This window comes from Pelophylax lessonae (genome assembly GCF_965119305.1).
Source record: "Pelophylax lessonae genome assembly, chromosome: 4".
Taxonomy (NCBI): Eukaryota; Metazoa; Chordata; class Amphibia; order Anura; family Ranidae; genus Pelophylax; species Pelophylax lessonae.
Window position 1 is genome coordinate 354,290,197 of NC_138771.1, and position 12,921 is coordinate 354,303,117.

The 12,921-nt window shown below is 43.9% G+C and overlaps 1 protein-coding gene across 1 annotated transcript in view; it reads right to left on the bottom strand.

Moving 5' to 3' along the window:
• GNPDA1 (glucosamine-6-phosphate deaminase 1) overlaps positions 1-12,921 on the bottom strand; it is a 42,601-nt gene that overhangs the window by 14,745 nt on the left and 14,935 nt on the right. The window contains exon 3 of the mRNA XM_082252697.1: positions 7,908-8,009. Within this exon, the coding sequence (XP_082108823.1) occupies positions 7,908-8,009 (102 nt within the window). The remainder of the gene's footprint in view (positions 1-7,907; positions 8,010-12,921) is intronic.

The window sequence follows — 12,921 nt, forward strand, 5'->3', positions numbered from 1 at the left end:
CAAATGTGCTTTGTGGGTGTAGAACTATAATAAAAAGTCCATGGATTCAATACATTACATTAGGATAAGAGCATGTCATCCACCCAGTGTGTTTTGCAGCTGAGGTTGAGTCATTGTGTCTTCACAATTGCTGGTTGTGTGTTCTTTTTGTGGACAACTCTGCGTTCAAGGTAAGAGGGTGAAAAAAAAAAAAAAATTGTGAAGGGGAGTGTGAAGTTCCTCTAAGTGTAGTGTGTGGCTTGAGAAAAGAGCAGTTATGCTCCAAAACATGTAGCCGCCCTCCCCCACAATGCACCCCAGGTGTACCAGGTGTAACGTCATCTCATGTGACATCAGTTCATGCACTCCAGGATTTTTGGTTTTGTTTCTGGTGTCCTACACAGCTCCTGATAGCGGTATCTGTTTCCATGCTCCTGAAGACACACTTGATTGACTGACTGATTTTTTATAAAATCTTGTTGTATGTACTGTATTTAGTTGGCGCCCTCTGCTGTTTCATATAATACACACACACACACACAGCAAGGTGCCACTTGATTGACTAATTTTCTTTTTAATATAAATCTTGTATGCACTGTACATACATTACATTATATATATATATATATATACACACACACACACATATACACACACATACATACATACACTGCTGAGCACAGTCGACTACTACATTAATGGATTTCATAGTCCGTCAAGTCAGTTTAAAGCCAACTCCACCTCTTATAATATGGTACATGTTATAGATGTAGCAGGTTTTCCAGGCATTGGGCCTGATGTGGGTCTGCCATTGTTACCGGTGACACCTTCAGCCCATTTAAGCTGAATACCCAAGTGTGAGATTGGAGACAATGACCATTCCGGCATCTTTGGTTTGTTTTGTTTATTGTAGATTGGGGATGGGAGAAGGGAATGAGTGGGATACTCCTCTGGCTCAACTAGGTACAATTGGGACACTTTGTGGAAAAAAGTCTTTCAGCGCTGTCTTGGCGCTTGAAAAAACATTGACTTGCTGAACTGTACTTAAAATTGACTTCTGACACTGATCAGCTCAAAAGTCATGGACTGTACTTAGACTTGACTTCCGACGCTCTGGGTAGCTCAAAAGTCCTGCATACAGCTCCCTCCAGTCCTTCCTGAGATAGCTCCTGTAACTGCTTGTGCTGCTGCAACTCTCAACACTTCAGGGCCCAACCGCTGGCGCCCCCTTTGCTCTTCAGGGTCCTCTCACTAGGCACCCCCCTCTACGCTTCAGGGTCCTCTCACTAGGCACCCCCCTCTACGCTTCAGGGTCCACACACTGGCACCCTCTCTGCTTCTCTTCACGGTCAACACTGGCAACCCCTTTACTTTTACTCCTGCACTGGCTAGCTAGCTCCTGGATCCCCTCGACCTTCACCGGAGTGATCCCCTCTCTCTCTCTAGGCAGACCCCCAGGGGGCAGTTTGCAGCACTCACAAACTGGGAATGCTTTCCTGAAACTGGACCCCTCTCAACTCCGCTGGTCCTCGGCACACCGGATCCTCTCTGCAGCTCAGCTCAGCCCTCTGTCACCTCAGACAAGCCATCTGGGACACCTGATCCTGCTGACAGAGGAGGAATGACAGCCGTACTCTCCCTCCTGGGACTCTGCTTCCCGTCAAAGACGCTGCGTCATGCGTTCCCCTCAAACTTCTACCCACTTCCAGAATGCTGTGCGGCAGAATCTGCCTTTCCGGGGTAGATGCAGGCCTGAGTGCACCATTGGCTGGGTTTCCTCCACTGCCCAATGAGTTCCCTCTCATGAAGCACAGTGGGGAGACTCCCCAGTCTCAACAGCTACACCTGGGAGACATGACAGCCCAGCTGAGATCATAGCCCTGCTGTTAGGCAGCCAGGGCCCACTATACTTTACCTAGCACCTACTTTGTAGGGTGCTACACACATTTTAGGGTTTAAAATGTTGCAAATGGGATTCCCCTACCCAGCCCCCACCTCTATGACAGTGTGCAGGTGCTCTTCGCCCCTGCAGCCACTGTCACCCTTGAATCTGCATGGCTGTGGGGCTCCACCCACACAGCTGCATCATTCATTCACATAGATCTATGAAAAAAAATTAACTACTATTCCTGTCTGCCACTTGCATGTTTACTGGGCAAAGAAGAGGATTCAGGGCCCTTTTGACACTATCTCCAGAAAAAAAAAAGAAAGCAATCTTGTCCAAGGACAGACATGAAGTGTACAGATAAACCTACATGGATGTGCAGTAAGAAACAAAACCTGAAAATAAAGTCAAAACAACTTGCTGGCGAAACTCACAGAAAACTGCATACTTATGACAGGTCGAAGGAGAGGGAGAAATAAAAAGAGAAGGTAAATTAGATTTCGTACTTTAACAGTCAGAAAGTAGACCAAGCCTACTAGTCTATCGATCATATAGGAACCTATATATGAAAACAACAATCCAGGTAAAACCAGTGCATTTAAATATCTATATCACGTGACTCGGTAGTCACCCATCCTGACCATAAATTTTCCAAATTTTTTAGGGCAGCCCCGAGTAATACAAGTCATTTTATACATTGGCAATGCTTTGTTAATCAGGTCAATCCAAACCTGTAGGCTAGGAGGATCTGGTTTCTTCCAGTATAGTGCAATGGCCTTTTTAGCATAGAAGAAAAGGATCCAATTCCTAAGTAGAGACTTTTGCAAATTCTCTAAGATCTTCCTCATCAAAATCAATCAATAGGCATCTAGCCAGAGTGCATATATTAGGTAGAGCCAATTTCTCCTCAACTAATGCACAAACTTCACTACAAAAAATGCGTACCCTTGGACAGTCCCAAACCATGTGAAAAAAAATCTCCGGAAGCGACATCGCAATTATGACACTCAGGCGATATGGCTTTCCCCATTTTATAAAGTAGAGCAGGGGGTGTAAAAGATTCTATGCAGATACTCAAGTTGAATAAGCTTATCCTTGTCGCTAAAACCCCAGAGAGCTAGGACCCTACCAAATCCTGCAAGACCTCGTTCTCTACATTCAGTTAATTAGATTGCCACGGTCATCTAATCTTGGTCATCCGTGGGGAAGAATCAGCCAGCAGAAGGCAGTTATATCTTGAAATCAGCTTTGTGTGATCCCCGTCAATCAACAAGCTCTGAAAGCTTAGGAGGGCTGAAAGTGAACATTCTGTAAGCCAAACTGCGCTGTTACTGCATGTCGAAGTTGCATATAGAAAAAGCGATAAGGTAATGAGATACCTAGTTAAGTCTGGAAGGCAAGGATGGACTTCAGGCCAAATTTCACCCTATGTTGAGCATTAGACCCCTTCTATAGCTCAGTTGAGATAGGTGGGTCTGGTGTCCATTTGGTGGCCCATGGGCACCTTGAATATTGCCTGTGCCTCGTCCTAGTAGATATACATAATTGAAAACTCAAAAAAACCTTCTATAGTTTACCTACCTGTGTGATTTTGAGAAGAAGCTGAGGAATGTTTCCTGCAAACTTTTATTACAGATGTGAAATATTTTAAAATTCCTGCACCCTTAGAGGGATATGGGTCATTCCTAGCCACACAGCCACGATATCCTCTTTACAGAAATGGATAAGGAGTTAGAATTCAGAAGTTTTACATTGGTCATTGGTGTTAAAATCCAGAGATAAAAATATTTTTTGCTAGGATTTGCACTTTAGAACCAATTAGTGTTATTGCTGTGGACTATGTCATTCTCTAATTTGATAAGTTTAGGGCTATTACATCTGATAAACCTGGCAGCACACCTTGGTTAGAGTGAGACAACACCTAATAAAAGCCTTCTTGCACAACCACGTAGAAATAAGTATATGATCTACTGTAAATTGTAAAGTTTAATTCCAGGTATAAATATAAAACGTGAGAGGGGTGTGAATTTCTTGTAGGATTAATATTGTGTTTTTACATTGGGCAGCATACAGCAAGAAGAGTAGGAACACCCTTTTGTATCAGGAGTGAGTCTCCAAAGTGGGCAGAACCAGAGACCGGATGTATGGTGGGGCTATTTTACCCTTAAATTTCCAAAGCAGCATAAAAAAAAAAAAAAAAAAAATCAGCAGATGGCTTAGCCCACCAGAGTACGCATACAAGAAAATATTTAGTAGACTAAAGCCCCGTACACACGTACCGATTGTCGGCCGTAAATATTCGACCGATCGGCCGATTGTAGGCTTGTTAGTATGATGCTTCCGACAGCACATTTTCGGCCGAACAGAATCTGTCATGCAGGCATTAAATTTTTTGTTGGCCAACACCAGAACGGCCGATTGTTCGCCAGTCAGTACAGAATTCGGCCGACAGACAGCAGATTTGCAAGACTGGGCATGCTCAGAAACGAAAAAAGACAAGGAAAGTTAAATCACATGACATCACTTCTGCAGTCGGCTGTTGTTGGCCGACAAAATTCGTGTGCAGTCTTTTGCAGTTTTCAACAGACATGACAGCCCTGGACAAAAGACGGCCGATCGTTCGGCTGACGATCGGTACATGTGTACGAGGCTTAACCTTTTAAATCCATCTCCCTCTCCCATTACACAAAGATCATTTTTAATTAGTGCAAATGAAAATGTATAAAAACCTTTAGCATTGAAAACAAAACTAGGTGACTAGTCTGAATACTGGTCTGCAGTTACTATGGGTTACTAGACATCACACTTAGTGCAACCTATTCGAATATTATGATGTCTCAAAAGAATCCTAGAAGAATCTTAGAGGAATATAGAAGTGTGTCAAAGGCAGTGTGCATTCAAGTACCTCTGAATTATTTGTGTTGATTCAAGCAGTTTCCAATTTGCATTGAACTGCCTGAAGTTGGTTTCCATTCACAAGTGTTTTTGGATTTGGATAGAATGGTGAAGAATAAATATAATCTGTCAGGCTTTAAAACTTTGTCCATTAGTTAGCCCAATGGGGAGGAGATCTCCCATGCACCTGTATTACCTGTTCAAGAATTGTTTTCTGATAACACCAGGACAGGAAGGCACAGAAAGGCATAGTTCTGACTATACTCAAAAATAGGTTTTTGTCACCATTAGAAAGTTGGGAGTCCTCCCAACAAAGTCACAGATGACAATTCAACGTCGGCATAGTACATTATATATATATATATATATATATATATATATATATATATATATATATATATATATATATATATATATATATAAAAAACATATATAAATATAAGTGTTTCAGGTTGGGTTGGACTTTATATCCTCTGTTAGGGTTTTTTTTTTTTTTTTTTTTCCCCTATCTGTGTCCCAGTGTTGCATTGCCTGTTGTCCCATAACTACATAAGGAAGTTACAGGAAATCCCTCCAAAAAGCGAGGGAATTCCTGGTAGTCACCGGGGTTACCAGAACTAGTGTCCCCATTGGAAGTTTTCTACTCTATTCCCGTTAAGGTGACCACTAAATAATTTTGTGTTTCCTCTTGCTTTCACCTTCCATGAGAACAGTCACTAGGACAAATAGAGAGGGTGAATCTACTTGCCTACTGGACATATACCACCTTCCTCCTGCCCAGGCTAAATTTCAGCTTTCAGCACTGTTACACTTTAAATGACAATTTCTTTTATTTGGTGGTATTAATCACCACTGGGTTTTTCTATTTTTTGGCGAAAAAAAGAAAAAAAAAGGAAAAAAAAGACGAAGAAAGAAGAAAGAAGAGAGAAGAGAAAGAAGTTTTTCATAGTTTGTTCTAAAATTTTTCAAACAGGTAATTTTTCTCCATTGCAGATGTGCGCTAATGAGGCTGAACTAATGAGGCGGCACTGGTGGGCACTGAATGGCCTTGACAGGCGGCACTAATAACTAGTGCCTTGATTATCAGTGTAGCTGTCCCTTTCACACAAGCCGGTTATCAGTTCTCCTCTCCTCACCATGTCAGCGTGAGGAAAGGAATGGCGATAACTGGCTTGTGTTTACATTGTGATCAGTTGTCATTAGACACAGCTGACCACCTGGTAAAGGGACGCTGTGATTAGCCCTTTACCCTATGTGATCAGCTGTGTACTAAGGATACAGAGATCACAGTGCCCACTGGGTGCGAGCTATATGATGCCCTCCCTGAATTGGACGACTGCGATGCTGTAGCAGTCATTAGATTATAGCGCAGTTGGCAAATGGTAACCGGGACACAGGCAGCATTAAAAACCTAGCAGTGCCTTCAGTTAGGGTTTAACCTAAACCATAAAACAAACTTGCAGGCAGGTTGCCTACTATGTTTAGGTTAGCAAGACTAGTGTGGCTTCCCAGGTTGGTGGGGGGGGTTAAATCTGCTTTGTAACCCCTATTCACATTCACTGGCTTTTGGGGGTCCAGCCTCCTGTCCTATGATATACAAAAGGTGGTTTGGGTCTCAAGAGAGTGGGGGTCAGCGGGCTAAGAGCAGGAAACTTGCAGGACATGCTGCTGAGACTTGTAGGTTTGTCAACGAAACATCAGCCTTCAGTACATAGACCCAAACCATGAAAGTCTCTAATCGAGTCATGCCAGCTATGGACTTCACCCATGCAGGTACACTGAGGCAGCCATTGTTAATTAGGGAAAGGATGTTTTGCCATGTTATGTTTAACATGCCAAGCTTTTAGTAAAAGTTGTCCACCTGCACAAAGCCTGGTCCAAGGTTACTCTAGGGGTGCATGTGGGGTCCTGGCACACATACAAGGGTCTGAGTCTACTATAGCACACAAAAAGTTCTAGCTGTTCTAGATTGGGGCAGTCAATCCTGTGTCCGAGTTTTGTTAAAACGCCTGTAACCTGGCTGACTACACAGGTGTGCAGGGTCGTTACATACTCAGGTCTAAAGATAGCTCAGAGATTCCAGTTTGGAGACCGCTCCCAGTGTGGGAGACAGAAGGTCTCACCCAGGGTCAGGGGGCCCAGCCAGAAGCCAAGAGACAGGTCTCAGTTCCAGGAGTCAGGTTGGCTCCTATTGGTGTGTCAGGAGAACCCCAATCCATAGGCCAGAGGTGGGCCATGCAGCAGGGAGCTGTGACTAAAGGCTAGAGAGCCAAGTGTTCCAGGAGAGCTGGACAACGCAGTCAACGGGACTGATAAATGGAGCAGCAGTGCTGTCAACAAGTGAGCCAGGAGGCTAAATATTATGTTTTTGCAGTGATAGAGAGAATCTATGCATGGGAAGAAACCCCTGCATGGGCAACTGAAGTACATGTGAACTTTCCGTTTATTGAACAAAAGTGGGATGCCATGCCCTTAAATACAGTTTGGGACAGGTACACTGCAAATGCACCTACTGCTTGATTTTACATAAATATACACACACATATACATACACACATACATACTCTATTGTCAAAAATATTGGGACACCTGCCTTTACATAGGGTTGAACTGGCCCCACCCTTTGCAGCTTTAAGGGCTCTTTCACACAGACGGACCGTTCAGATCCGCCTGTCCGTTTTGGCGGATCTGAACGGTCCCCCCATGCATCCCTATGGGGCATTGGATGTCAGCGGAGACATGTCCGCTGACATCCGATCTGATCCGTCAAGTCTGGACGGATTAAAACCCTATTTTCCATTCGTCCAGCGGATCGGATGGGATCCGACGGTCCGTTCCCATCCGATTTCCCCATAGAGATGTATGGGGAACTGACAGCTGTGTCTCCGCACACAGTGCGGAGAACAGCTGTCATCCTCCTGCTCAGCGGGGGATCGGCGGATCGATCCCCCGCTGAGATAAACGAGGTCCGTCTGACGGATACATAGTGTGGAAGAGCCCTACCTCTTCTGGGAAGTCTCTTTCACAAGGTTTAGGAGTGTGCCTATGGGAATGTAGGACCATTCTTTCAGAAGCACATTTGTGAGGTAAGGCAATGTTGACAATGATCTACTATAAGCCAGCGACTGGCATCAAAACGACTACTCACCCACATACTCATCCATGTTAAAGGTTTTTACATATTTAAAGGAAAGATCTCCATTTTTATGATATTCTATTAGCTTTTTGTAGCATCCCAGAGGTGTACTTCCTGGAAGAAAAAAAATATATATATTAGGACAATTTATATTAACGTTACATTAGTTAAAAATTAAGCCAAAATATACCGCACTTGTGAAAAAAACAAGCAGCCAACACAACAGGAGACAGTCTGTGTACAATATAGGAAACAAAATAGCGCTGAACTTTTGGTTTCCAACATTATAGTTAAAAGTAAAGTTAAAGCACAAAGAAATATGCATGTTGCTTGGCTCATCTGCAATTTCCAAATCTTGTTGTTGTAGTGGGGACAGTCAAATGGAACCACAATCTAACTGTATTCCCCTTTTCCTGGAAATGTGTTTCAAGATTGGCTTTATTATTTTTTTTTTTTTATGCATTTTATGTAGTTTCAGTAGGAGAAAAATAACAAAAAACATAACATTGCGTGATGTTACATCATCAACTTGTATAGAGCAAGGACATACATCCCATTTTTTTTGCGGATGAAAAACGGACATAATGCATGTCAATGGGATTGTGGATGTCAGCGGATGACCATCCGCTGACATCCGATTTGCGTCCTTTCCTATCAGTTCCATTTTTTGGAACGGAACAGAACCCTATTTTTCTTTCGTTTAAAGAAACGGAGCGGACGCAAAAACGGATGTCAGCGGTGTCATCCGCAATGCCCATAGACATACATTCTGTCCGTATATCATCCGCAAACGAATGGGATGATAAACGGACATACGGATCGGATGACACAAGTGTCACCCGTGTCCATAAAAAAAAAAAAAGTGCCGGAGCGGATGAAAAAACGGTTCGCCCCATGTGAAAGGACCCTTAGTCACCATACAGAGTTACAACAGGAAAAAAATAAAACAAAGAGGTTTAAAAAGACAGAAAATAGATAAGAGATGCGTCTCTACTCTGAGGTTAGATATAATTGTTGCCAGCTTAAAGTTCTGAACATCTAGAGCACAGCTCCATAGTGCCCATTGGTAATAGGCATCTATCTTGGCAGTCGAGTCAGAAGGACCCCCGTGCCACCACCCAACTGCTACAGTGGCGGACGAACCAGGGGCCCCCACCCACGGTGACTAGCCGTAAATGTGCCCACAAAGTCACCGCGGGAAGACTGCCATGTTGGGGCAATGGTCTATATGCAACAGAAGTCTTGAATAAAAATGGCGCCCAGGCTGGACGATATCTGGTGGCTTCTTCATATTTCTATTGCATTGAATACTTAGACCACAAGGCTGAAAAGAAAGAGCGACCCCTAGATAATATGACTGTCCAGTAACACCAGCTGGGTTCTGCTACCTGTGCTAATACGTAGGCATCTTTTACATGTGTGGTACTAAAAGCAGGCAGCTGAGCTGCAGTTTTACCACCCCCCACCTTCCAGCAACCTATCCAAAGTGTAAAATACAGGCGAAGTAGGCCGTTCACATGTTGTGGATGTGCTGCTTTGAGTTAGGGCAGGGATTGACAAATTTGCTTTAAATCAGCCAGTAAAAAAATTAAATAAAAAAATAAATGCTAGGAGACAGATTTTTTTTTTTTTTTTTTTTTTTTTTTAGCCAACTAAGAAAAAAAAAAAAAAAAAAACAACTTACGTAGCCCTGATGTGTATCTTTATAGATGCACGGCACAAGTTTACACAAAGTTAAGCCTTTCAGCTTTTGCCTATTAACCTCAAGAACTTTGTATGTTTAAAATTGTAATAAGTAAGGCTGGGACTTGTAGTTCTATTACAATATGCAATGGAGGTATAGCACATGCTGGGACTTTTAGTCCAGCAGCCCCTGTCCCCAGTGTTTACACACCCTGGAGGTATCCCTGTACCATTGGCAGCACACAGGTATGTATTGCTCCAGCCCTCGGGGCCCCTCAGGCCTGTTCTATGCCCCTGCTTCACTCGTCAGGGACTCAGCTTCACCACTGACACCCAGGCGGAAGTGAGTGCCAGGCCCAGTGACCCCCGTCTCAGCCAATAGCGGCCTGGCTACTCCAGACCGATCAACGAACAGAGACATGGTGGCAAAATAAAAACCAGACAGACATTCAGGAAGCAGCAGGAATCACCTCCTGAACACCTGAGGGCGACTCCTTAGCTGCACTGAACACAGCCTTAAGCAAGCAATAGATGATGCAATTTTTTTTCCTGCAATCAGGTTACAGGAAAGAAAAATCGCTGGATTCTCCATCAACACAGTCATGGTTGATAGGGGAATCCCTTCTGCAGCACTATTGTGTTTTTTCAGCAGGGAGCCTTCCCTGCTGGCAGAACACAATGATCACTGCTAGCAGCTATAGCTGCCTGCACTGATCGCATGGAAAAAAATCCAATAGGCTATTTTTACTGAGGTTGATCGATGGAATCAAATCGAATCTTGGGCAGTCCCTGCTGAGCCAGCCAAGATTTGATCCATCTATGGCCAACTTTAGGCTGCCATATAAAATGAAAGAACCGAGATGATCTCAGGCTGCTAATTGTGAACAAGCTTTTAGAATCATATACTAACAATACACATGTAAAAAAAGGCTGAGCTTCCTAGTTTGATATAACCCTGTACACAGAGTACAGATAACTGCACATCGGAAATATAGGGTGATGGAAACAGGAAATCTGAACCAGTAGGGGCTAGGAGGACAGCTGTCAAAGCAGGAAAAGAAAGGGAAAAAGGGAAAAACGTCAAAGGTCATATCCACAGAAAAGCTGCATATGCCTGAATAAGTTAAAAAGCCAGCGTGTTCTAAACTGCACTTTGTCTTTAATGCAAGAATGAACAAAACAGGCACCAGGTTCAGTTTTCTTTCCAATGGGGAGTGCATCTCAGGATTGTAAAATCAGTTTGATTCCACAATATAGAACGAAGGAACAGAACAAGATTAACAATTTTATGGTTTTTAGTTTAGTTTTTTTTTTTTTAAAGTTACAAAGCAAGAGTAAATTATATCTCAGTAGTAATGTAGCACTGTACCCGTAGGGCTTGCTGTAGGATGACTTGTTGGGCCTCCTCTTATAACCAGCAGTCACTGAGGGTACAGTTCACACATTCAGCCTTACTCCCAATGGCTCATTGCTCAATAAACAGTCCAGGGGTGTTGGTTTTTAGTATTTATTGTGAAACTTGGGATGGGAGAAGGGAATAGCGGGATACTCAAACTGGAACTATGTAAATTGGATAAGGACAACTCTCACTTGGACTCACCAGGTTGCTAGTGGAAGCAGTCTCACTGCTTAAACCATACCGCCACATGTATGGAAAGGGTAAGGTCTCCTTGCTCTTTGCTCTCCAGCAACAGACTTGGTGAATCTACAGGGCACTCACTAGCATCCCCTTTACTGACACCCATCCATTGACTCTTCTAGCTGCAGGGATTGCCCCTCTCAGGCCAGGTCCAATGACACAGATCTGTACTCACTGTATGCAGAATCAGATCCTTCAGTGTCTCCCCTCTCAGTCAGCTTCACAGGACCTCCGGGTTCAGTTCCTCTCTAAATCTCTCAGGTTGGCTACCTGAGGCCGTATGGCACCTCTACAGTGGAGGCGGCAGCCACCCCCTCCCTCGGGGACTCCGCTATCTAGCGGAAAGACCCCGAGCACATGTGCTCTTGGCATTTATACAGTATCCCAGCATGCACCAAGGCACTCTCCTCTGTCAATCACCAGGACTGTACCAAATGCCAGTGCACTCATTTGTCAGGTTTCCTCCAGCTGTCCAAAATGCCTCCCTATTGGACCAGTGTGAAACACTCAGACGCAGACAGACTGAGTTGCACCTGAGCACAATGAGCAGACCTCACTAGCAGATCCTGCTCTCTGGTAGGCAGAGAACAAATATAGGTTTACCTGCAATCCCTCTGGTAAGCAGACAGGATTCAAATCTATACTCTCTCTAGCACCTACCTAAGGAGGGTGCTACAGGAATAGGAATGGTCAGTGTTTCTCTATTAGAATGTAAGCTTAGGCCCCTTTTTACACTTGTACAACCTAAGGCCCCTTTCACACATACGGTCCGTTCAGTTCAGCCATGTCAAATGTATCAGTTTTCCATCCGTTTTTCATCCATTTTTCATCCGTTTTTCGTCAGTTGTCATCCGTTTGTCATCCGATCCGTTTTTTTGACGGATGAAAAATAGGGCATTCATCCGTTCAAAAAAACCTTAGTTACTTACCGGTGACGGTATTTCTAAGAGCCTTTCAGGACAGCACCTGGAGAGAGCGCAGCTCCACCCAATCCACAGGAAACACTGCAAATAAAAACTCCTCCTCTTCCACCATGCCTCAGTCATAGAGTAGCCTCCGACATGCTGGAAAACAAACTACCACAGGTTAAACATTTACAAATTATATTATAAACAAAACCAAGGGGGGGGGGGGGTAGCTGCTGCTGTCCTGAAAGGCTCTTAGAAATACCGTCACCGGTAAGTAACTAAGGTTTTCTCAGATCGCCTTTCAGGACAGCACCTGGAGAGGATAAGCGAATAACTTACACTTAGGGTGGGACCACTGCCTGCAGAACTTTTCTGCCGAAGGCTTGATCCTGAGCTGACAACAAGTCCAACCTGTAATGTCTAATAAAGGTTGAATAGCTGGACCAGGTAGCTGCCTTGCAGATTTGATCAGGCGAAGCACCGGCCCTTTCAGCCCATGAGGTTGCCACAGACCTTGTAGAATGCGCCAAGATGCCTTCTGGAGGTTCTTCTCCTTGAGCTACATAAGCCTGTTCAATTGCCCATCTGAGCCATTTGCCTAAAGTGCTCTTTGATGCTTTTTCTCCTATACGGGACCCTGAGAAGATGACAAATAATGCATTTGTCTTTCTAAATTCCTTAGTTACCAGGAGGAACTGAAGTAAGCATCTCCTCACATCCAAGGTATGAAAGGATTCTTCCCGAGTATTACTAGGAGTTGAGGAGAAAGTTGGTAAGACAATTTCTTGTGATCTAT